Consider the following 27,243-nt stretch of genomic DNA (forward strand, 5'->3'; position numbering starts at 1 on the left):
ATCTTCTAAAAAGATTTTCAGTTGGATCTCCACAGACATTTTGGCAAGAACATTTCACTGAAAAACTCAAAAATATACATTTCTCCAAGAATAAACAGTATATGATTAGTTTGCTCATCATTTTTAGCTACATTTACAATCGTATACATATATTTATGATTTATTTTCTTTTTTAGAAATTGCCCTCATATACCACCTTAAAAAAAAATCTGATCTAGATACATATCTACAACTTAAAAAAAATGAAACTTATTTAAAACTATTCATTTATGCAAATCTCCCAGCTTTATTATGTAACTAATTAGGTAAACCCCTGTGTATGTTGAAACTTGTGTCTGTTTTATTTTATTCTGTTGTAGTCTGTCTGTTTTTTACTTACATTCTCATTATTTTTAATTTGTACATTTTTGTATTGACCCCTGAATGTACTGTTTTAGAGAAGGCGGGTGGCTGGAGTGTGACTGGTTTGTTTTTTTCCATATCATAAACACCCTATTTAGGTATTTAGGTCTACACTTCATATTTTTTTGTAACTTAAACTCTAATAGAGATATTTCAGGCTTATGTTACATTAAAGGACCATTAAAATACCTCTCAACCATTAATGCAATAATAATGAAAACTATTAAAAAATAACCAAATCTTCACAGTGTCTACTTATACTTTTTACATTTTGGTGGGCTGTATGAACATTTTTTATAGACTTGACATTGAATTAAGTATTATTCTATTCGTATAAACTGTGCATTAACAAAACCCCAACACAATGAATGTGAGAGAGATTGTGTTATTTCATTCAATAAATGCAAACATTGTTAGAAAACATTTGTGCTACAGAACAGTTTAATTCAGAGACACTCATCTCTGATTTTCTAGCAAACAGTCTAGAAAACAAGATGGAATGAGGATCACAACTCATGGCCTGAATACTTTACAAAAATTAGATGTACAAGGAGGCACAAATGCAACTTTTTTTCACAGATGTGTAGATACAGTGCAAAAATAAATCTTTGAATCCAGTAAATAGCTGGGTTTGTCCTTACAAAAAGTTGTGTAAATAAAGAAGCATCAAGCATATGAATTTGCTTTCATGTCTGACAAAGTCCACCCAACAATCCTTGAGAATATGCCTCTGTATTAGGCCAGCTTATTAAAATAGCTTATTCGCTGGGATATTATTGACTCTGCTGGAGAACACGAGCATTGGCCATAAACCGTGCACGTTTCAAAAGTTACATAATATAAATGGTAGCCAGCCAACATCTCATTTTAACAATCATATAACACCGTGAAAAGTTGACTGGGAAAAAGATGTAACTCAACTGAATAAAGTTTATACTCGTTATGGCTACCAGACACATGAATCCGATAAATTAGTTCTGTTAATGTGGATATTTTGCAACATCTGTGAGATTACTGAATTAGGATGCACCAATTTATCAAAATACTAGCTTATAGTAGCTAAAAAAACCAATATAATTCTGGAAATGTTTGTAAGATGTAAAAACAACCCCAGCATGTTGTAACTTTTTCTCTGCTGTCATATTAGTACCAAAAACAAGCCAGCATTGTCTCTAAAAACACTTGATTATCATGACAATTATGCCCGCACCTGCATTAAGTTAGACAAATGCATATTGGTATTGGCTGATACAGGGAAAATATCAGCCAAATTAAAAAACAATATTAAAACACAACAACAGCAACATATTGGTGCACCCTGTTAAGCAAAAAAAAAAAAGAAAAAAGAAAACTGAAAGTTCAAGTAAAGGGTTTGGGTTAGCATTACCTTCACACTTCTATAATGCTGGGCTAAGGTTAGGTTTCACCTCGACAACCTCACCTTTACAATTAGAAAACTAAACAATAAAAGTGCTTTGGCAATAATTCAAGTCTTTCATTTTCACCACACATACAGGGGAGAAGAAGATATTGCTTGCGTGAAGCTGCACTGTATAAAAAAAAAAAAGAAGAAAACCTAGTTTGCATTTTATGTCTTCACGATGATGGCAGGCTCTTTTAACATTTATTCCAAATGTATCACAAGGCACTAAAACCAAATACTAGCATTTATTTCTAAATGGCTTGTGTCATTGTTCTTCTTAAAGGTATACTATGCAGAAGTGTTGGTTACTGTTTGTAAAACATAGGCCGTGTAAATAATCGACGTAGCCACCATGACATTACCCACTGGTTTGTGGACTGCCATTTTGAAGCCTCGAGTTTGGCATTTTGGCCATCACCATCTTGTTTTTTTTGGAGCCAACCCCAGATCCATTCTCATTTTGCATTTCGCAATAGTTGCACTTTTTCGGCACTATGTCTCTTGGGTGCCTGCTGATTATATATAGCACCTGGTCGCTACCTTTTCATAGAGCCCTGACCTCACCGGAGCACCGTGGGGGTACACGCCTGTTAATGTCCCAAACACAGAAAATGAGTCAATACATTGTTTTCCAGGAAAGTCCTGCATAGTATATCATGAAGCAACTAATTTAGCGTTCACTAACTAATTATTTGTACTTATTTCTATGTTTTGCTTTCTATAACAATCTGTATCATCTATCAATTTTTACTATTTAACAATAAGTAAAATTACAAAAACTAAAATGTTGGCCTATGACTGAATAATATAAGACTATTAAATATCCCCTATTTTAGAAAGTGAAACTGGCGTTAAAAAAACCCAACAAAAAACAGTCTCCATAAAAAACGTTATTGCTCTGATATAAAAAAAAAAAGCCATTATAGTGTACTAAAAGGACCCTAACTAAAGTGCATCACTTGATTAAAATTCTGGTTTATTTCTACCAGTAAAAACCTACAGAGACCCTTAAGTCCCAAAAGGTGACATTTTTTTATCTTGTGGGAGCTACTTTTTTCATCTTGTGTGCACAAATCCACTTTTCTGGGACCTTGAGGTCTCTGTAAAAACCATTTACTGTGTACAGGAAAAAAACAACAAAAAAAAAACACTCGTCAGGGACTGGTGAAGCTGACAAAATGAATGCTAAAATTGCTGCCATGCACTACAGGACTGTATCTTGCAAGTTTTAAATTGGCTGCATACAAAAAACTACAAAGCTGACAGCAGACTCTGAGCTAAAATACTGATTATTATTTGTGTTCTGTTGCTTGGCCGTTCCCTAAGTCTTTCTAAAAAAATCTGTAAGCCTCTGCATCTAGCCTCTGTATTGTGCTTCTGCACTGCATCTCGATATGAAAGACCATCTTTTCTCAGGTCAGCATGAAAGGAAACATACAGGGCACAAACAGAGCACATATTCAGACCCGATGATCTTTACAGAACTCTTTGTGACGGAAACAACAAAAGCTCTCCAGGGACCCCAGAGGCTTTCCTCAGTTCTGCGCTGGGTTTGTCCCCCTCCCCAAACCACTGGTCCGCTTTTTTTTGTAGGAGACTCAACTGGTAGAAAGAAGTAATTTGAGTTTTTGCCGAGTCCTCCATCCACCAGGGGATAGCAAGAAGTGAGAAGCAGATGTTAATCGGCATGTGGGAGCAACAGGAGTGCCCAGGCATCATGAAAGACTGCATTAAATTAAGTCTTGAAGAGACTTTGAGTGAGGACAAATGTCCACGTTATTCTAACAGGGCCTGTGGAGACACAAGCAACAAATTAGTAGATCATCAAACAGATTAACTAAAAAAATAGCACCTTGTATCCATAATACCTGAACCGGGTCTTCGCTGTACTGTGCTTTTCCTGTCTCCATGTAGTGAGTGTCAACATCATCAACTCCTTCTATCTTATCGGCCTCAACGTGCTCCCTCATGACAGAGTATCGGTGCACGAGGAACCTGATGAGGACACGAGTGCAAATTAGAGACAGATGCAAAACAGTATTTACTGTGTTTATTAGTGTGTGTGGGGAGATGAAGCATAGTTAACTGACCGTCCTCCGCAGACATATTTCTTAACCAGCCAAATGCCTGCAACAGCACTCGTCAGAAGCATCGCTATGACAACCATCACTATGACAGCAGTGTTTGGTGAACTGTTTTCAGTCTGTCAGAGATACAAAAACAGAAAGGGCTGAAAAAATGAAGACATTACACGCTTGAAAAACAACTCTTGAACATACGTACACTGCATCATGACTTCACAGGTTTCATGTTTCTCAGCTGTAAATGTGTCATTTTGGATGAAATGGCAAAATGTGCAGGACCTGTAGCACTAAAGTTGTTCACACAATCCTGACAGTTAGAAAACCTTACTTCAAGCCTGTTTAGGGGATTAGAAATCACAAAAAATCAAGTGCTTGAAGGTAAGAAATAAATGAACAAGCCAAAAAACTAGTAAGCAGGTGAACAAGTGAAAATATAAAAGATGAATATATAATGATAAAAGAAAAATTAAAGTATTATTATTATTATTATATCTGATCAGATCAGATTGATGAATGAGAGTAGCAGCCACTACAGAGCATTCTGCTGCTCCGTCCTTTGCCTTGAGTGCTCTCTGCGGTCCAACAGTGTGTTACTACACATAACCAATTAATATATTGTAATTGTGCTCCTAATGAATATATTGTAATTGTGCTCCTAATGAATTGTGCTCCAAAAATAGAAATTCTATTTGCGGTGGCAGATATTTTTATCTGCCACCGCAAAGTGACCTTGACCTCAGACCACCTCAGAGAAACCCTGTATCTAGCTGAGACCTGCTCTATACGAAATATGGGGCAATATAAATAACATTGACTTAATTTACTGGAACTGACCAAAGAATTTGGATAAAGGGCGTTGCTGGTGCACATCCTCCTCAGGTCTGTCTCCTTCCTGTCTGGCTGGAAACCTCCCTCACACAGGTCTCCTGGAATCTTCCGGTAACTTAAAAAAAAGGACACAGGCAAGGACAAAACAGCTGGTAAACTAAATATTAGATTCATATCACACATGGTGAGCGTTGTAGACGCACAATGGCTGAATAAATGGAGATATTATATGAATTTGACTTTAAGTTCTCATATTTGCTTTGACCTTTGAACTTTTCTTTTGAAATATTATTGACTGAATTCAGAAATCCTTTAGGCAAGGCAAGGCAAGGCAAGTTTATTTGTATAGCACGTTTCAGCAACAAGGCAATTCAAGGTGCTTCACACAGAACATTGAAATACAACAACAGGGGGAAAGGAAACACATTTAAAACATTATAAAAGAAGCATGTAAAAGGTGATTTAAAAAAAAGCAGGTGGGAAAACAACAGATAAAACCCAAAAATATAAAAACACATATATTGAAATAAGAGTTGCAGTGCAGAGTTTCGAAGTAAAATATAAAATTTAAAAAGCAAAAAGCCTTTTAGTCAAAGGCAGCGGTGAACAGGTGAGTCTTTAACCTTGACTTAAAAGAACTCAGACTCTCAGCAGACCTGATATTTTCTGGTAGTTTGTTCCAGATATACGGAGCATAGAAACTGAGTGCTGATTCTCCATGTTTAGTTCTGACTTTTGGAACACAGAGCAGACCTGCACCAGATGACCTGAGTGGTCTTGATGGTTCATACTGGACTAGAAGGTCTTTGATGTATTTTGGGCCTAAACCATTCAGTGCTTTATATGCTAGCAAGAGAATTTTAAAGTCTATTCTGTGAGAGACAGGGAGCCAGTGTAGAGACCTCAGAACTGGAGTGATGTGGTCCGCTCTCTTGGTCTTAGTAAGGGCTCGAGCAGCAGCGTTCTGGATCAGCTGCAATTGTCTGATTGACTTTTTAGGCAGACTTTAAATTATGCTCTACACTCCTTTGGTTAACTACATCCTCACACAACAAAGGCTTGGCACAGGAGTCCTAGATATCACTGTCCGCTTACGGCCAGTGCACGCTGAAAGCATTTTAAGTGGGTTTTGTTTACTCACTCATCAAATGTATCAATCCACACTAATGAAACCCCCTCCCCCCATTTTTTACCCTTAAAATCTATTTTTGTTACATTTAGTGAAATGTAATCTGCATAGAGGGCTGTTTAAATCACACAAATATCCTGCTCTAAATGTGTTTTGAACCTACTTTCCCAGTCAGTCTGTGAGCTTGCCTGTTTCACTGCAGGCAGTTTCCCCTCACTCGCTACATGGGTGGGGAAATAAAATCAAAGAATCAGTACATGAAAACAATTTGGATTTCTTGCCATGGAGCTGACATGAAAGCTGTTTTGGTTCTGTATATTTCTGCTGTCAGTCAGTTTGGCAAAGGCAGGTTAGTGCCGTCTATGGAGCTCCCCAGGGGCTGCTGATGGACAGCTGGATGAAGCAGAGGTTTACGCCTATACAACGCTCACATCTCACTTCCAATTGGCATTCCCAGTTTGTCTTATATTGATAAGCTGTTATAGTCTTCTGAAGGTGAGGTGGTGAGGTCACCATTTCTCACAGTGCTTGTACTTGAATGACTGTTGGTTTGTTTGCTGTTCATAAAACCAATATTTTCTAACTGCACAGTGGTAAGATATGCAACTTATATGGTCATAATTAAGCCTTTGAGACCTGGAGCATCATCACTTTTCTTTGCAGCTTTCAGAGGCTTTTCACAAGTATTTTAACCTTTAACCTCTAAACACTTTTTTTTCACAATCACTACTGGACAAATGATGTGAGCAACTTGGTAATAAATGTTTCGCAAATTGCAAGAAATAAGTAGATTTAGAAAATTATTTTATTTTTATTGTTATTATTTTAAAAAATAATTTTCAGGTAATTTTCTTGTTCTTTCTGCTAATTTCTTGCAACTGACTGGGTGATTTTGTTTTTCATTGCTCATTGCCTTCTTCCCATGATTTTGAAAGAAATAAAGCCAATTTGCTCGGGTTTCAAAAGGTTAAGCATACCCATATATCCATATATCATATATGATTTTTTTCTCCAAAAATATAGCTGAAGAAAGAGAAAGCAAAGATAAGAACACGTGTCCTCACCCACTGGTCTGTAGCTGTTCCGAGGTCCCATTTAAACAGAAGACCAGAGGATGACCCTTCATTTCCTCCTGCTCCACACACTCTGAGCTGTTCACTGGACGGTAATATCCAAAGTCACTGTAAGACAAAGCAAAGCTCTCTTTTGTCTCACACTGAACGCAGGAATAAAATATACTTCTTGGTATTTCACAAAAACATACCAGTGATAATCGTCCTCTGTACACGGACAGGGGGACACCTTCTTAATAATGGCGTAGTCCCTCCCGTTCCAGCAGACAGAGTCTTTCCTCAGGCGTAAGAAGGTCTCTTTATAGCCCAGCACACAGCCATCACTGGCTCCACTGGGGTCTGCAGAGTGGGCCAGCCACTGCACATAGTCCCCTTCAGTACCTGCACATACACACGCGTACAGAGTTATGAGGTGAAACACACACCCACCATCCCCCTTATTCTCTCACATACTCACAGTCTCTGGTGAGGAACTTCCTGAAGTCTATGGTGATCACCACCCATTTACTGAAGTCATTCCTGTAGCCCCACAGGCTGACGTTCATGGAGCGAGAGCCAGGCTCGCTGTCCATACCGCTGAAGTGAAGCGGGTCATTGGTGAAGTTATACGTATGCCAGCACTGCCCCTCATCTGTGGAAAACCTGAGGGTGCAGAGGGCAAAGAATGGGAGGAAAAAAAGAGCCTGTGAAGCAAACTGTAAAACTGACAAATGACATAGAATAAATTACCGTCACAGATGTATGCTTCAACGAACCATTTAAGTTGCAGTTACAGTTTATATCCATGTCTGTGAAAACATGGATGCTTCATACACATCTTCCCCCGGAAGCACAGAAGATACAACAAGAAGATACTACAATCAGCACAGTTTCGAGGTTGACACCCAAGATTAATAACGGCCAGAAAACTGTTTTTGCAGAACATTATGATGTCACAGTTAAGGTGACCTTTGATCTTTTGGGTTTAAAATATCATCACTTCATCATTTTTTCCTATTACACATTTCTGGGAAATTTTGTCATAATTAGTGTATGAATTCTTGAATTATGGCCAAAAACATGTTTTGTGAGGTCACAGTGACCTTGACCTCAGACCACCAAATTCTTATCAATTCATTCTTGAGTCCAAGTGGACATTTGTGCCAAATTTGACTAAACTCCCTCGAGCCGTTCTTGAGAAATCCTGTTCATGAGAATGACACAGGCGCAAGGTCACAGTGACCTCTGACAACCAAAATCTAATATTAAGTCCAAGTGGATGGTTGTGCCAAATTGGAAGGAACTCCCTTACGTTGTTCTTGAGATATCCCATTCACGAAAAAAAAAACAGACGGATGGACAACCTGAAAACATAAAGACTCGGGCCACAGCTATCACTGGTGCATTAAACTGATACCATAATTTAAAAGTATACTCAGTTATATTCACTTGATCTGGTTGACAGGTGAGTTAGTGTGCTCCACAGCCACCAGCAGCCCTCCAGAGTCCAGTATAGCATAATGGTGGGGTCCCCTGAGAGCCAACAGCCACGAGTACCCCCCGTCGTCAGACACATACACATCAGGAGCGAGAGCTGACTCTGCGTCTCCAACGCTGCCTGAAGAAAAAGAGGACAATGGTGTTATGGGACACTTAACCGTGCAGTGAAATGATTCAGTGTAGAGACATCTTTATGTTTTTGGGTTTTTTTTTTTACCATGGGCCAGAATAAGGCCAACAGCACTGGGCTGTGAGAGAGGCAGCATGGGGACATTCATCTTCATGGTGGTACTGTAGGAGGCATGGATGTGAAGTCTGCACTGTAAAGAAATGATTATTAGGGTTCTCCACACATTCACTGCAGACACTCATACTGACTCATGTAAAAAAAAAAGAAAAAAAAAAGAAAAGTAACAAAGAATAGAACAGATTAAATAAAATCACAAAAACTAAAACAGCTCATGGCATAAAAAAACATAATAATAAAAAAACACATGCAAACCAAAAAAAAAGTATATAAATACACTGAATATAAATGTATGTGTGTCTTACTCTGTTAGGCCTGTTGGTGGAGGTTTCAGTGTCACAGTGGCTGTTCTGTGGTCTCCTCAGCGTCTGCCATTTAGCTCCTTGGTCAAAGGTGATGACTGTCTCCACTACATTATCTGCAGTCAATAACATTCTCTCCAATTACTAAAACGATCCACTGAAATTATTCTGGGCATGTTAAACCCATAGACTGCTGACAATTAAGTACAAATTTTACATTCTTAACAAAAAAAAACCATTTCAAAAGTTTTAGACTGAAATCAACTAGACAATCTGAATTTGCTTCAGATAGGTTTTCAGTCCCAGTGAACATTTAGTCTGCTTCAGAGTTAAAGACATTAACAGGGACTGTGTAAGAAAATGTAAAATTCAAAGATCCACATGCAGATTGCATTCACTACACTATTAGAAAATCAAATCACTGGAATTTTCAATTGTATGGTACATCAATGCACTAAAAAGGAAATATTGTCCAACAATCTCCCTCCTTGTAACTGCATGACCATGTATTAATAATATAACTTAAGAAACATACATGCAATGTGAAGGGTAATAATTTACCTGTCCTAACAAGTGTCAAGAGGCAGCAATTTTTTAAATCATTTTTTCTACCGATTAAAAACCAAGAAACAAAAAAAATCAATCATTAATACAAAAGCCTACTGCATTCACAAAAAAGTAGACATAACAAGAAGGATCTCAGAATGATCAGATCAGGATCTTGTAATTCTAATAACCTTTCAACTACTATGTGATCTTTTCTTGTGATTGTGAGATATGGATACACATTTCTTTTTCTTTTGTGAATACAATACACTTCCATAAATTGAGGGAGTGGTTATACGTACAGTGTCTTTCCAACTGTTTTGCTCCATCATTAAATCATAAAATCACATTTGGTGTCACTTAAGGATAAAACAAAGTTTATATGCATCTTTTTTGTAATTGAAAGAAGATATTTTAAAATCATATCTTTAAATGTTGACAAAGAATAACCCGAACATTCCTCTTAGATGTACATGTGCAACAAGTACATATTGCGTAGTGTGCTGCTGACCCACCCTCAGTGAGTACGCTGGTCATGTAGACGCCCCTGAGTGAAGTAATGGCAGTGAAGTCAGTGTCGCTTCCTGTGGTCGTGTAAAGATGGCGCTCCAGAGACTTGGAGAACACGGCTCCTCTGTCATCTGACACATAGATGGTTCCAACACCGGAGTCTGGTCAACAGAGTACACACGCGCACGCACACACACACACACACACACACACACACACACACACACACACACACACACACACACACACACACACACACAGAGAGAGAGAGAGAGAGAGAGAGAGTTTCGATTTGCTGTGTGACGGTCCCAAGGCTTCAGCTCACTTGTTCCCTCCAGAGCTAGAAACTAGCTAAAGGCTCTCAGAGAAACTCTCTGCAGCCTCAGGATCTTTTTCATCTGTTCAGACTGTTTACACGAAGGTTATTTAGCATTATCAACATTATTGTTAATTATTAGCATCATCTGTGTTTACCAACATTGTCAACATGATCATCATCCACATCAATTATCACTAACAGCATCCTCACTGGTTCTGACCTCCAGGGTCGTCCACGTGCATGAATATCATGTCTTGATTGGCGGCCAGGATGGAGTAGAACTGCTCATGGTTGACTGTAGGAAGCTGAGCCATATTCCACACCACGCCGCCGTCCACTGACACGTGGATCATGCGCTCTGTACCCTAACACACACATACAGACATGTAAGATGTTGCAAAAGCTGCTGCTTTACAGTTTAAGAAAATAGAAATATCAAATGTGCAAACCTGAAAATTTGCACACAAAAAAAGAAAGGAAAAACAGAAAAAAATGCTTGAAAAAGTACTATTGTAAGTATTTTTAAATATATTATTAACTAAAACATAAGAATTATTTTCTAACTTTTTCTCTCTAATATCTCTCTCTCTCTCTTTCTCCTCTTTCTGTCATTTTTTTCTTACTACTTTTCAGTTCATTTTCTTTTCCTAAATTTCAGGACATCTCCCGAGTTGCTTCTTGCCATTTTAGCTATGTTTTCACAAGAAATTCAACCAATTTGCTAAGGTTGCAAAGATCTGAATGCTGTCCAATGTGTCCAAACCTAACGCAAGAAACTAATGTCAATCCAGGTTTAAAAGGGTTAACCCAAAAGGGGGCACTATCTTGGCTATGACGTAAAGCTGGTCTGGTCTACTATTACCATTGACGTTTATGGAGAAATGTTATACACACAGAGGGATGCATGAAGACACACACACACACGCACACAAGTGCATGTAGAGAAACTGTACGTGTTAGAAAAACAGTGTAAGGCAGATTCACAGAAACACTCACATTTTGCTCTTAGATTCAATAAAGGCAAAGAAGCAAATACTTGCACGGACACACACACACACAGACACACACACACACACAAACAAGTACCGTGCCAGTCATGATGGAGGCAAAAACAAAGCGCCCTCCCAGTACAAAAGAGTAAACTCTTGTTGCGATGGTCTGGAAACTTCGACCATAGTCTGCAGACTTTCTTAGCTCCAACATTCCTTTATCATCTAAAAGAAAGAAAGTGGAGTTACTAAGATGTATTGCAGACCTTTAAATATATGGGGGACTACATTTCACTTACTGCAGGATCCATTGTGGTGTGTTGTAAAGTAGATGCTGTTTTGTGGACCCCTGTATGTGAGAAAAAGAAACAGTGAGGGAAGGAAGGAATCTGCGGAGAGGACATCTGAAAGTTGTCTGAGTTCAGATGTAAATCCACTTTTGGAATTTGTAGAGATCACAGATTATGGTTGCGGTTTCTCCTAAGTGCTGTGCGAGCGAGGCACACATCGACCCACGGGCCGAGATCCAGGGCCCTCCATGGCTTTGTGCGCTGCCAAAGGGGACGAAGGTTTTCACACTGCAAAGTTTCTGCTGGTTCAAGGGCTGCGGGCTGAATAAGAATGCCTTTGCTGACTCATGATTCACTCTGACAGCAGCCTCAGCCTCCCTCTCTCTCTCTCTCTCTCTCTGCAGTCAATTTAGGTTGGGGCCTAAAAAACAGCTGTGGTCACGCAGAGTTATCACAATGTTCCCACAATGCAGCGCTAACAACCGCAGGCTGACACCGCAACCTCGTGTGAACTCTGGTGCCCAAAAGAAACCAGAGTCAGGAGAGTGGTTCAAACTGTGGGGAGGAAAACAGCTGGAAAAACACACACACAAAAATGGACAGAGAACACACAAACACGCAGCAAAAACAAAGACGCACATGGAGGCAAACAAATATGGACAAAGCTGTTTAACACCCTGTCTGTGTTTAATGTCCCGCTTGGATCATTTCTCTCACACTCTAAACCAATCACACACTGATGACAGACATATCAAATGTTACTGAGGATTCATGCTCTGACAGTTAAATGTATATAAAAGACATTAATCTATTAAACGACTGTATGTAAATTATTAGAGGCGTAAGGTCAGACAAGGAGAAGGTTGTGTATTTTTTCTTCTCCTGAAGGGAGGGTGGTCTGATTTTATTTTGGAAGAACAGGAGCAGGTCTTAAATTTTTCCATGACGCAGATATATATATTCCATTTCATCCTTCTCTAGTGAGATTTGCCGATTTACCACAGCGTATGCGCCATGGATCATAAACATTCGTCTTTCCAAATGCAGAGTACATCAATCATGTCTCTGTATGATGGCTTTATTTTATAGCAGCTAAGAGGACCAAGATGAAACAGGAGATGTGCATCTTTACAATCGGGGTTATCTAGAGTGCACCACTCTGACACCAGCCAACAGTCGCCTTCGCTTCACCTGCATTATAACTGAACTACAGTAAAGTGAAATGCTTCATGAAGAGTTAAAGGTACAGTTAACCCCAAAATGAAAAGTCCATATTTTTTCTCTTGCCTGTAGTGCTGTTTATCAATCTCGATTGTTGCTGAGTTAGCTGCTGAGTGCTGGAGTTTTCAGCCGTAGAGATGTCTGCCTTCTCTCTAATGAAATAAGACTAAATGACACTCGGCTCGTGGTGCTCAAAGCACCAAAAAAAAATACATTTGAATAAAAATCTCAACAGCAATGTCTCTTTCCAGGGATCATGACCCGGTTACTCAAGATAATCTACAGACCTTGATGTGAGCAGTTTGATGCAGGAACTATTCTCTTTCAACCAAACTACTGCTGCCATCCGCATCACCACAAAGAAGAAGTGTGCTTCTACTCATGGGCGAGAGGCTCGTGCTCATGACGAAGGGAGATTTACACGTCTTCAAAATTTACTCCATTCAGTTTGATAACATTTTGAAAGTCTACAAGAGCTGCAAGGTTAAATAATTTCGTCGCCATTCAAGCCAGTGAAATGCTAAACTGGAAGTCAGCCGCTCTGCAGGCTGTAAGTAAGCGGTAAGTCTAAACTGCTCATGCTCTATGGGCCCCATGATGCAGAAGATCCAGGTATTTTCATACCACAGAAATAGAGCATTTTTTGCTTCATGTGCAGCTGTACAGCTCTCATATGAATGAATGGGCCTCCGCATCCATAGGTTTTTTTAATACATCCATGGGTGATACAGTTTACAGGTGTCGTTTTGTTGAAAACAAACAGTTCCTACATGAAACTGCTCACAATAAAGTGTGGATTATCTTGAGTGAGTGAGTCATTATTTTAAGAGTGAATCATTGCTGTTGAGTTCATTTTTCTTTCTTTTTTCTTGGCACGTGCCATTTACTTCCATTATATTTGAGAGAAGGCAGACAACTCCATGGCTGATATCTCTAGCAACTCACGCCAAAATAATCTAGATTGCTGAACAGCACTGCAGGTAAGAGAAAAAATATGTGTTTTTGATTTTGGGATGAACTTTCCCTTTAATCTATAAAATCATCAGGTTGTCAAGGGGAAGAGCCAAACCAAATATTAACAACATTGCTTTTTAAAAAATGTTTCCACCCCTCTCCCCTCTCCAAACGTTTCTTACGATCCCTGTTGTTTGTCTTGGTTCTAATGATGCAATCTGTTACATATTTAGCACCAACCACAAACCACATGTCTCATGTGTATTTATAAGCTATTACAAAACTGACAGACGTAAAAGGCCATTTCTCACCATCTGACCAAACAAACACGGTCGTGGATCTTCCTCCAGGTGGCACCAAAGTCCTCAGACAGCCACAGGTCCAACTGGAGGGAAAAGGTTTTGTCGGTACAAAAGTGTTCATAGACTTTCAGGTTTTCCATCATATCTCATCAAAAAAGTAGAATGAAATAGACGTACAGCATCAAATTAAGAGAGATAAGTCGTCTAGCTTAGATTACTTTACTAAAACTCAAAACTGCTGACAGAAATTCAAGGATCTGTGGTCTGGTTTGGTCGAAAAACTGAGAGCGACTACCATGATACTGAGCGTCAGCAGTGCGTTGCAGTCTCCAGGGTTGTACAGCATCTGAATGAGGGGCTCAAACGGCAGGTCAGATGGGACAAACGTCAGTCCAAAGTCCTGTGAGCGAAACAGCTTGAACCCTCCGATTTCTGACACGTCACCAGTGAGCATCACCTGTAACACAGAGAGGATCCTTCATATGCTACAACGGTAAAGTGGAGCTTTATGATTTTCTGTCATTATGAGGTTAAGATTTTTATATATACCAACACGCAACAAACACAAATCCCAAATATGAACGGTCTGTATGTGAAACGTCCTCCATGTTCAGCACTGTAAAAAAACATGACGCAGGAATAACACGCCAGCTTACCTTGCCTGAGTGGTCAGGACTGATGGCGATGCCAAATTCGCTCTGGATGAAGGTGTGGTTGATCAGGTGAGTCACATCTTTAAACGTCTTCCCATAGTCTTCACTGACACAGTGACAAAGGTGCAGTTAGACCCTCAGACCAAAGCTATGACAAACAATTCACTGCTCCATTTCCAGTCGTGCAATGTAATGAAATCATAATGCTTTATGTCTGATATCAAAATGTATTTTAACCACTTTAAAAAAGGCCCACCTAATAAGTCAATATCAGCCAAAGTGGACGCTATATTTCGATTATTTTCACCACTTTACTTTGCTGTCACACAGCCTTTTCCTTTGGCTCCACATTTCTCAACAGCCGCCGGTCAGCTGTTTGGGTCAGAAAATGCTATTAGGGCCTGTTACGTCATCCGGCTGAAAAGACACTTCACTTTGAAACCTCTCTCAATACAGCATTCACTTAGACTAGTATTGATTTTTTAGGTAGGTCTTTCTTAAAGTGGTTAAAATAAGTTTTTACATCAGCCCCTTTGGGTTGCGACAGCCAGCTACTGTATGTAATACACTAACTATACATAAGTATATCACACAGCCCCACTTCAGCAATACAAAACTATCCCTTTAAGTCTTTTTTGGCAGTATCTGTGCTTTACTTACATTATGTTTCAGTCCAACTTCACTTTTTCTACAATGCATTTGCTAAATAAAATGTAAAATTTGACTCCACTAAGCATGTCCGTACCACAAAACAAAATCAGAAGGTTTGGCGAATCAGCAGTCCTAGTTTGGGAGTTAGATCATAGGTCAATCACGTAAGGGCAAACATGTGCTCTCAAAGCCACAGTTAAGTTTTAATTTCCAGTCAAGCCCAGGCTGTATGTCACATCAGATCCAGCTGAGGCTCTGGAGTCAATTTTTAAGGAGCAAATGTTGAGAAGAAATAAACTTCGTAACCCTCAACAATCGGACTGCTTGTTTCTTTTTTTTTTAATAATCAGCATTTTCCTGCAACTTTTACATTCAACACTAAAGAACAGTTTACATCCTATACAAAACTTTTACACTGCTATTATTCTAAGTCTTGACTTTAACCAGGGTTCCCACTAATTTTCATATATAAAATTTCAAAAACCTCTCCATGACTTTTCAATGACCCATGGTAAATATTTCCATTTCGGAAAAGCATGCGTGTCACTGTGTCTGCAGCACTTGCTGGCCTGGTTACAGTACTTTTTGTACACACACACACACACACACACACACACACACACACACACACACACACACACACACACACACACACAGAGTCCCGCTTCCCCTAACAAATGCTGCCACTAGCGTCGCATATGTGTGTAACTTGTCTTTAAGGGGAAAGCTTGGCTGGTATTAGTCATGGAAACATTGCACATCTTTCAGTGCGACTACTACACTGCTAATGAATGTTAGTACCACGTTATCCCTTACTAACTTAGAGAAAATAAATTTACCATTGTGTTAAATTACTGGAGGCTTATCCTAAAAGATTATTGTAACAATTAATTTCATTACACACATTTCATTTACCAATGCCATGACTTTTCCTGGCCTGGAAAATTAATTGTTAAATTCCAAGATTTTACCAGGTTTTCCATGACCGGGGGAAACTTCTACCAGAGTCATTTTCTGGTAAAATATGTATACTTTTACTCAAGTGTGGCTTTCAGGTACTTCATCTACCACTATCCGTTTCTCTCTAGTGTTGCCATCAACCATTTCTCACCTCCTGTAGAGGTTCGACTGGCCAAAACGCATCATGAACAACGGCACCTGAAATGTCGTCAACACCAGAAGCACCTGGGAGAAGAAATCACAGATTAACCATTTATACAACATATTGAACTTTCTTTTTTTTGTCATTTATTGTCATATATTTTATTCACGTAAACAAACTTACCCCCGATCCATCTCCCACCCAGGCCAGTGACAGTGAACCCATGGTCCTCACTTTGAAGGTGAACTAGAATGAAAGACAAAAAAAGCTTTTAGAAAATTAGTAGCTAAGTGTTTTTTGACTGAAGAACACACACGAGTCCAGAGTTTAGCTTGAAATATGCAAACACAGAGAGTTTGTGTGTGTGTGTGTGTGTGTGTGTGTGTGTGTGTGTGTGTGTGTGTGTTTGCGTCACACAGAATGAATTGTTCTTACTGTCCAAAGTAACTCGGCCATTTGGATGCACTCTGCGTGTGTGACCTACATTCCCGCCTAAATGACAAAGCCGAGGCCAGAGAACAAGACAATTACCGATGTCCCGAGCACAGCAAGAACACACACTAACACACACTCACTCACACACACACACATACAGTAAATGTAGACCAAAAGTACTCTATTCAGACAATCAACAAAAAATGAAAACCCATGCATATGTAATAATACATTTCCATGTAAAGACTATGGAGGATTTGAAGTTCAATATAAATCTAAAACCACAATCTCGGTCTTGCATAATATCAGAGTTAATGTGTAGAAAGACTTTAAACCTGAACTTTTATTTCGCAACAAGTGCACTGACCGCGAAAAGCATTCCAGTCTATTCATCCAGACTAACATTCAAGTGTGTGGTCATTTCATCAACATATTTTGCCACTGAAGTTATATCCCCTCCTCTCTGTTGCTGGCAGGGCAGAGATGTTTACAAGGTGAGCCCAGCCCCGGAGAGTCTGCGTACAGCTCTATAAAGCCACAGGAGACAGCCAGGTCTGGCTGCTGGAAACTCCTTGTAAATAAGTCCAGTGGAAACTGGCCTGTCCCGGCTGTCCAAGTGTGTGAACACAACTTTCCATCTCTCCTCTACGTAAATAATTTCATCACACTGTCCTTATATCCAAATATTCTGTCATCCCTTAATCAGTTGAATGCCCAACAACTTAACCTCCCATCCTTTGCCGGTAAATCTGTTGATCTGTTAAAAAAAAATGTAAAGAATAAAGTGTGCTGTCCTCAGTGTTTTGGCTTCAAATCTGTCAAGGAAAATTGTTACGTGTCAGTTTACTCTCTCTCTCTCCTGTTCTTCTCTGTTTACATCTATGTAGCAGAAGGCACAATTGTAAAATTAAAAGAAGTGATGCATTATTACGGCTTGTGGATTTGGGTCAAATGTAAGTGTTAAAGTCACACTGAGGTTTCAGATGTACTTTGTTCTGGATGCCCAAAAATCAAGTTTCACTCATAATACTTACTGACGTCAGCGTCACTGTGGTGGTGTAGAGGTAACCAAAGACGAGGGAAAATTATGAACATTTCTCTGCTCTTCCATTTAAATATGCAGTCTGACTATCTGTGCTTTATTATGTCAAGTAACATGTATCTAAGGTTATAATAGCCTTTTTAGAATGTGTTTATTATGTCAGTAAATATGTTTTTGTAATAAGTACACTGAAAGAATATCTTAAAAACCACCAAATTCAAATTATTCTTAACGCACTAATGAAATTCATACAGAAAGCATTTAGCTTTTAATTACACAGGAAAGATAGGTCTATCTTTCAACTAAAAAAAAATAAATAAAAAAGTACTGACAGTCTAATCATGGCTTTAAGAAAAAGCTTTAAATGACATTCTACAAATGCACAATGCAATGTAGAAAACAAACACATAATACAAAATACTGAACAAGACCAGGAGCCTGCAGCCATGCTTGCAGCTTTGGAAAGCCATCCGTTTCGAATGTTAGCCAATTAAATGGCAGTAATCAGCTGTTATCAATCCCATTATAGTGCTTCATCTGGCAATAACTGCACCTACTAGCAGGGCAGAAGGTACATATCTAACACGGCCTCACTGTAGACTGTATAAAAGATGGACAACATAGCAGCTCCCCAAAAGTGAAGCCATGCAATGTTTGTTGCCCCCTTGTGGCTGGCTGCAGTATAGGACATAAAGCCTGCCATCTCCATGTAGAGAAAGGGTCACATCAACACAACAACTTAAAGTAGCAGAAGAATCATTCAGGCTTGAACAGCACACTTCACATATCATGCAGCTGTGTCTATCATCGTAGTCTTAACATCTACAAGGTCTTGCTCTTGCAGTATCTCAACATTCAGACATTCTGGAGTCAGTCAAGAACTAAGTGCCTCAACGATATTTAAACCATTAACGTGTGAATCATACATCTCCATCCAAGTAATAATGATTACATTTACATACTTTCACATGTAGTAATTATCTATGACTCGTGTTGTCCATTTGTACAGTCCTCACATGTGGTTGATGTTTTGAAACAGTTTGGTTATGTTTAGGAAAAGATCATGGTTAGGGTTGAAATAAGTCCAGCCAAAGCAGGCTTTGTAACTCGAACATCACCTGACTCTCTCCTTTGCTAGTGTCATAATTAATACGGCCACTAGAGGTTGTCACCTACTAATAAACATAAATATAGAATGTAAAGGGTCCCACTACCTTAAATCTATCTCCTAGTGACAACGGATAACAGCCATTTAATTGGCTGATGACATCTGAGGCGAGTGGGGCGGCTGCAGGCTACTTTGTACAATTTGTGCTAAATGCTAAAGTAAGCATGCTAACACACACTGTAAATTTGACAACTTGATTTTACTTAATAAAATCTAGGAAACCGATTGCCTTGGGAAAAAAGTACAACTATAAGTCTTAAGTTTTTGTTTACTTTACATCTAATTGAGTTAACTTAAAATTTAGATGTATTTACTGTATTTTTGGGAAGCTGTTGCAACTTAAAAATGACAAGTGAAATTAACTTCAGTGTCAACGCTTGGAAAGAAAAAAAAGATTAAACATGTCATTTTCAAGTTTGAACAACTTCACAAACTGCATAAATACAACAAAAATATAAGTAAACTTAACATTCAGATATAAACTAAACATATATTAAGACGATAGTTTATTTCTTCTTCAAGGCAATCAGTTTCCTGTATTTTTTAAGTAAGATAAACTTGTCAGATTTTACAGTCTACTCATCATCTCAACATGAATTTTTAGCATGAATAATGTTTTTTTGTTTGCCATGTATTTCAGCTTGTAAGCATGTTAATGTTTGCTTATAGCAAACACAGAGTACAGCTGGGGCTGATGGAGATGTATTTCCATTTACGTTCAAGATGTTTAAAACTCAAACACTGACATCAAAAATCTGCCATGTCATAATGTAATATGCTGTGTAAACCCTATAGGGGAAGCCCATCTAATGTGGACATAATCAGAATGCAAAAAATACCACCAGACAGACAGGAATGGCAGGAAAAAGTTACCTAGGCAAAAAAAAGAGAAAAACTATGACCTGCAAAAACATGGTCTGACATCTGGTCACAATAGCTGCCGAGGTCACTGCAGGTCATCAGGTTTCATGTTGTGTATTGTCTTAGATTTGGGCCTTTGCAAATGTTTCTGCCAGTTGCTTGTACACCTGTGTTAAATCTAACCAGCGGGGTGTTTCTCACATCTGCTCCTCTGAAACTCCTGACTGGACAAATGCTACAGTTCACTGGGACTGAAACCCAAACAATCAACAAATGCATTATTAAGCAGGACAGCTGAACAAAGGCCGAGAAAGCTGTCTGACAGAAAACCGCTGCTTTATATAACTGTAAACGGGTGAAGCTGGATCGGAAAAGGGAGTCAATGTAAAGTTTAATAATCACTCTGACCTGTGCTATGATGGAGAAAACAGAAGCGCAGAGGGAGACGGAGAAGAGAAGGAAAGATACCTATTAGTCAGCAAAAAAAAAAACAACAAAAGATAAATGTCTGACCCGGCTGGAAGTGGCCTCACAAACCAGACATGACCTCATGCTGTATCACATGTTGAATTTAGGGGTTCTGCTCTGAAAAGGCTCCTCCAAGCTCCATCTGCACGATAACTCATGATACCGGCATTCAAGGTGTGTCAGCACATTCGACTCTTAAATATGAACAACAAAGATACACGAGTGAGTACATTACACACTGCTGTACATGGACACACACACACACACACACACACACAGTAAAGTCCTCTCTCAAAGGTCAGACACCGACACAATGAGCTCCTTATTCCCTCTGCTCTTGGTTTTAACCTTTCTGCTTCGGCTGTGTTTACACACATAAAACTTCAGAAGAGGAGGTCAAACACTCTGGGCTCTGATCTAACACATGATGCTGTGTTCGCCAATCCTCTGATGCTGGAATGAGTTTTGCTGACAGAGACATGAGCTGGATTGCATTAATGCCTCTAATGCAATTATTATTGTTCAAGAAAACCAGGACACACTATGCTGATTATTTTTTGATTTGTTGACTAAACATCCAGTTCATAAAATGTTGGAAAAAGGTGGAAAATATGTCCAGCACATTTTTAATTTGGTGCTAAAATGATTGGCTGCTTGAAAGCTGAGCAAACTGGTTTGAACTCTTTCTTTCTTCTTCAAAAACACGGGGAGAAGCAACAAGCAAGACATGGCCCAAAAATTCACAAAAATGTTGTAAAAAATGTACCAGAAAGTTCCCTGAAAATAAGCAAAAACAAGTATAAAAAATGAGAAAATGACCTTTAAAAGTACTTTAAAATGTAGTTATGTTATAGAATTTTTTTCTGTAACATTATTGTAAATATAAAATTTTTACATTTTTCCCTTTTTTGAGGGTTTTTTTTTTACCCCCCATGTTTTGGAAAGAAATTAAACTTACTTCCTCAGGCTTCACAGAGCTTCAGTTAGCTTGTGAAAAGCGTCTGAACGCAGCACAAGAAAACTTAAGTTTATCCAGGTTTCAAGGGGTTAATTGAGCGTTCTATTGAAAGAAAGTTATTTTGAAAATCGATTATCTGTGTAGCTTGTTTTCAGACACGCTTGCAGTAGATAATGTTCTACATGTTAGATACTACAGTAATTAAGGCTGTACCTAATCATTAATTTCATTGTTGATTAATCTGTCGATTTTTGATTCACTGATAAGCTGTTTGTTCTATAAACATGTCCATCAGTGTTTTCTAAGAGTAAAGAAAAAGCAACAGAAAATGTTCACATTTATGGAGATCGAATGATTTTTTTTTTGGAAAAAATACTTTAAAACTTTAATTGATGACCAAACCAAATGGTAATAGTTCACAACTAAACAATGAATCGATAAATCACTGCAGCTCTGGTGCTAACTAGCAAAGGTTAGCATGCTAACATGCTAACACTAAGACAGTGACCACGATAAAAGAACCATACCTGCAAAGCATCAGCATGTTTGCATTGTTAGCATTAAAATAGAGCCACTCGCATGGCAAAGTACCATGTAGGCTATTATGCTGCGCGTCACTGATGTTAAATGCAAACACAGATTACTCCATCATTTCTGCAATTTCTATGACCGAAGATGACAACATTCAAGAACTAGTCTACTTTCTGGTCTACAAGTTCCTGTCTAGTTTCACTAGTTTGTTGATGTGCATGGACGGCCCGTCTGTGTATCAACAAACCCATACTTTCCACAACTCTCCCTCCCTCTCTCTCCATGTGGAACATCAACTTTGCTGCTTTTCTTGGTGCTCCAACAGCTGGCTGCGACCCAATTACGCTTCACCCTGAAAACAGAACATGTTTTTTCTCTACGTTCTTTTGGCCAGAGGGCACAGAGGACAGGATGGAGTGAGGGGGAAAAAAAGAGAAAAGAAACAGCAAGCTAGTTTGTAAACCAGACAGAGTCAGCTAAATGAACCTTACACAAACATGCAAGAAAAAAAAGAGAAAATTAGGCAAAAGTTTGGGCTGGCTGACAGAACACATCCTGTGTAGTCTATCAGGGCCTAAAATAGCACACAAAGAAGCGTAAGAGCCAGTTAGATTTGTCTGATCTGGCAATATGCGCAGCAAATTAAAAAAACAGGGAGCGAACACTAACTGATCTAAATGCTCACACTACCTAGTCTGATCTAGCCGTGCGGCTCTGATAACAGAAAGTCCCCAGTGATGCTCAAATCAAGGCCGGCAGAAAAAACGCGGGGAATGTTTGCGAGGGGAAAAAAGGCCCAGAGGAGACGGGAGGGGTCGGCTCTCTGAGAGCACGCCGAATCGTTTTCATGCTCAAAAAGCTAGCCCAGGTGTCTGAGCCACAGAGGTGATGTAACGTCCACCTCGTCCATCACTCTCTCACACACACACACACACACACACACACACACACGCAGCAGAAAGACGGTCCTGTGGAGCTCAGAAGCTTTGGACTAAGCTGTTATTCTTGAACATTCCTCTGGACATCTGGGTAGTTCTTGTTGTGCGTCCTATTACAACATGTTCAGTAATAAAATAACAGAAGGTGTCCTTTGGTCAACTATGATGCAGGATCAGAGCTAAGACTTCAGAACTGGAAGAAGAGAGAGAAGACAAAAAAGAAGAAGAAGGATGCTGATATTGTCCAATGCTGTCACATCAGTTTTGGATGTGCAATAAATTCTTGACGAAATATCAGTATTATATCAATATCATGATATGAGACTCATAGGGCTGTATCTAATGTTCCTACAGTTTAGCAAAAGTGGGACTTTTAAAGACTTTTTTCAAAGCCACTCGGAATTAAAATTAAGACTAATTTCACAGTCACCAAAACTGAAGGAAAAAAACATGAACCGACATCAGTTACTTAAGATAAGGGAGATTGTTGCCCAAATACTTATTACAGCATAAAACATGACTTTTTGGAGACGTCATGGAGGCATTCTTTATTACTTTGAAATTTTACATTGCCACATCAGCAAAACTATTCAGAAAAATCTTATCTCCCGTGTCATTTTTAAGACTTTTAAAAGATCTATTTAAGACATTTTAATACTAATTAAGGCCTTGTTTTGATATTAATGGATTCAATACCTTTTAAGACTTTTTGAGGATCTGCAGGAACCCTGACTGTACCTGACTCCAAATTATGACAGTCATATCATGTTCAATAGAAATATTCAATGATCCTTTTTTTCTCCCACATACATCAGATTTTGAATGTTGCAGTACTGTAAGCTTTGTCTTTTCCTGGTTTTAAAGGCTGCATTATAATAAAGTGAAGTAATTTTCTGAACTTACCAGACCGTTCTAGCTGCTCTATTATTTGCCTTTACTCACTTAAGTCATTACATCCTCATTAGTGACGCTTACTTATCAAAAATATAATTGTATAAACATTTTGTGAAAGCACCAACCCTACCACGTCTTCTCACTTTTGATATTGCGGTATTTGTTAAAGAACACTGTGACATTTGATTTTCTCCATATCCCCAAGCTACAATTTCAAGATCCTTCTGTTGCCAGACTGAAAGAGCACAACTAAATGTTTCTGAATGTCTGTAGTTACATCCCTCACACAACCTACATCATCAGTCAGTGGGACTAATGGATTTGACCTGGACTGACGACCTACATTAAGACAGATCAATTAAAAAAGAGTAACAGATGGAAATACCAAGCTGGTCATTTTCCAGTTTTACCTTCTTCAATATATGCTGATTTTCTCTGTTTTTTTTACACTGTGAAATGAATCAGAGCCGTGACAATTACTCAACTAATTAATTACCAGTCCATTTATCAATTGTTCATTATTCAAGCAAAAATGCCAAACTTTTCCTTGGTTTCATCTTCTAATGTGAGGATTTGATGCTTTTCTTTGTCATGCATTACAGTGACATGAATATCTTTGGATTTTGAGATGTTGCATCGACAAAACATGCAAATTGAAGACATCACTGTAAGTTTGGAGAGGTTATACATAGTTAAACATTCTCAGTTTTTTAACATTTGTGAAAATAAATGGACAAATGAGCCTAATCCATGATGGAAATTATTGTTGCAGCCCTGAATGGGATATCTTTTCTAATCTTTTCGTTCTGAACTGTCACTTAGACAAAACAAGCAACGTGAAGGCGTCAGCTTGGGTTCTGCAAACGATTTGCTGACATTTTAACGACCAAACAATAAATAAAGAAAACAATAGAGAATGGATCATGACTTAACTTGGAAGTTTGCATCAAGACTTCCAAGTTAGATCAGGGCTGTAACTTATTAATCTGCATATTATTTATTTAACCAATGAAGTCTTTGTCCATGCAGTGCTGTGAATAAGTCTTAGGCCACTTTAAGCCTCTTTATTTTAGCAAATTATACAGATCAAACTCATTTATTTCTCTGTAGCCTCTTTAAGATAATATAACAAGAATACAGAGAATAAGGGAAATATCCAGTGTCCAGTATTAAAAAAAGGCAAATATTTTAGAATATTTTAACAGGCTGAAGTTGCGAGTATTAAATGTGACCTCCCCTTCCACTCAGCATGTCTTGAACTCTCTTTGGCAGGTAAGATGAGATTTACAACACTGGTCTTCTGATGCAATTGCACCAGGTTCCAATCAAGCGTGTGTAAAGCTCAATACTGATTGTTTGAGCTACGTTTTGTCATGATTGTACGACTGATTTCACGTTTCACACTTAATATTGACTTCAGTCTGAAGAGGCCATGAAGTTTGTTGGTGTTTTAATGCATTGTATGTGTTCCCTTTCTTATACTTTGTATCTAAATAAAGAGATTTATATATATATACATATATATAGACACAGAGAGAGAGACTCTCATTACAAGACTTTTGCACAGTAGGCCTACTTTAAGTAAGAAAATTGTAACACTTTTGTCATTTTACTACAATGTAACAAAGTCAAGGAGAACAGCAAGTCCTCAAAGCTGAAAAGTTTTAACCATCAAATATTTTTTGCTTGTATTTTTGTTGAAAAATCGACTCAACATTAATCGACTATTAAAACGACTGCCACTTTTTTCGGTTTCTGTCGATTAATCCAGTGATAGTGCAGTAAAGAATCTGCATAAGAGGTTTTCACCTCTTATGCAGATTCTTTCCTGCAGCAATCACTTCGCTGTCCAATGAAAATACAATCCTAACTGATCCAACCGAAAAACAATTCGTGTTGTTGCATCGTGTATAATTTGTATCTGTCTGAGTGAAAATGTAAAGTTGTTTACAGTGTGCACATTTTGAGCAGCTCCATGTGCGGAGTGCCCACAGTCACACTGCCTGTGAGTCACCACCAGCTTCAGCTAACACTCTGCAACACAAACTCTTCACTTCTTCACCTGCATGTTGTAAAGAAACTGCAAAAAGTGACTTACAGAGTGGGTGCTGTTCTGCAGGGCTGACTCCACTGCGGGCAGAGCTGTACATGTCTGTTCATTCAGTCCTGCGCTGCGTTTCAACACCTCCGACTTCTCCAAACTATGTCGCTCCTCATCCCTGCCAAACTCCCTCTGCAGCCTCCTCAAACCGGACACCATTTCTCCCTCCCGGAGGTCTGTGCCCAGCGCACACCAACACAACCCGAGCGCCAAAATGCAAGACACGGAGATCATGTTTGCAGAGACACTGCCCAACTTCGGACTCAACGAGCAGCTTTTCTGTCCCAACAGTTGGCTCCACATGCCCCCCTCATCACCAAATGCATCCTCACTAACGGCCCAACCACCGCGGCACAAGATTGGTCGGGACCAGAATAACCCGGGCTCCCATTGGACGGCGGGAATCTTCCTCAGCCGGGATGTCAGGTCTTTTCTGGTGTCACACCGCCCCCTGGTGGAAACACCGCGCCAAGCCCGAGAAAACTTTTTTCTTTTCACGGAGAACTTATTCTTTGAATTTGAATTCCAAGAAACAGGAAAAAAGGCAGAACAAAAAGTCTGGATGACTGGCTTTTTCCCCCCACAATAGTATTCATTTACTACTTTCTACTTTTTAAAAACCCTCAAAACATGACTTTTTTTTCATTACACCTGAAACGGACAAAACAAGAAAAAAACAACACCTCTTAAGATAATAAAAAAAATATTGTTAAGTAGTTAGAATGTAATGTAAGAAGAAATATTATTATTATTATTGTAATTATTATTATTATTATTATTTTAAGCTTGAATCAAATAGTTAAAAGCACCTCCTTTACCATTGATCAGCTGGTTTACTAAATCAAAAATTAATTGTTTACTACTCTATTTCTAGCATAATGAAAAATGTGCAGAAAACAAGACATGTTGAGGGAAGAAATGGATAAATAACTAAATAAAATTACAATGTATTTTGTCAACTGATTGGTTGCATAAGAAAAGTCTTTGCAGTTGTTTTAACACTTGCACACTTGTTTTATGTATGTAGTATTTTATTTTTTTTTAGTATTTAACATGTTAGTATTTTTATCTTATACTAAAATTATTTAAGTGTATACTTAATATTGTACATTCTTAAATACATATCTTATTCTTAGAGAATATGCTATGCTTTACTTTCTCTATTGAGATTTATTTTTCTTCTAGTGATAAATGCATCAGTGATTTTACTGCTCCTGTGCAATGCTTCATAGCCTGCTGCTGTAACAAAATAATTTCTCTATCTATCTGTCTATCTATCTATCTAAGGAACCAGAGTGCCAGTGGTGACAAAGACAAACTGTGATGACTTCTTTTCTTTTCTA

General features: G+C 38.6%; 1 protein-coding gene across 1 annotated transcript; it reads right to left on the bottom strand.

Annotated features, from left to right (window-relative positions):
- Positions 1-771: 771 nt before the first annotated feature.
- Positions 772-26,216, bottom strand: LOC121959136 (sortilin-like). The gene is made up of 20 exons (XM_042508329.2): positions 25,898-26,216; positions 16,688-16,750; positions 16,514-16,587; positions 14,755-14,857; positions 14,394-14,555; positions 14,108-14,181; positions 11,631-11,680; positions 11,429-11,556; positions 10,563-10,707; positions 10,029-10,184; positions 8,971-9,083; positions 8,636-8,738; positions 8,368-8,536; positions 7,397-7,581; positions 7,131-7,320; positions 6,931-7,047; positions 4,744-4,852; positions 3,916-4,028; positions 3,694-3,820; positions 772-3,616 (listed from the first exon to the last, which is right to left on the bottom strand). Exons 1-20 carry the CDS (start codon positions 26,201-26,203, stop codon positions 3,602-3,604), a joined length of 2,502 nt encoding a protein of 833 aa, XP_042364263.2. The 5' UTR covers positions 26,204-26,216; the 3' UTR covers positions 772-3,601.
- Positions 26,217-27,243: the final 1,027 nt, after the last annotated feature.

The sequence above is a fragment of the Plectropomus leopardus genome, chromosome 2, assembly GCF_026936395.1.
Source record: "Plectropomus leopardus strain MGB_pleo_1.0 chromosome 2, ASM2693639v1, whole genome shotgun sequence".
NCBI lineage: Eukaryota > Metazoa > Chordata > Actinopteri > Perciformes > Serranidae > Plectropomus > Plectropomus leopardus.

Excerpts from the sequence above, each read along its gene's own strand:
- LOC121959136 (XM_042508329.2), bottom strand. The coding sequence starts at position 26,203 with ATGTGGAGCCAACTGTTGGGACAGAAAAGCTGCTCGTTGAGTCCGAAG. Across the intron at positions 14,858-16,513 it reads CAGTCGAACCTCTACAGGAG|TGAAGACTATGGGAAGACGT; the intron begins GTGAGAAATGGT and ends TCACTGTGTCAG. Across the intron at positions 3,821-3,915 it reads AAATATGTCTGCGGAGGACG|GTTCCTCGTGCACCGATACT; the intron begins GTCAGTTAACTA and ends TGTCCTCATCAG.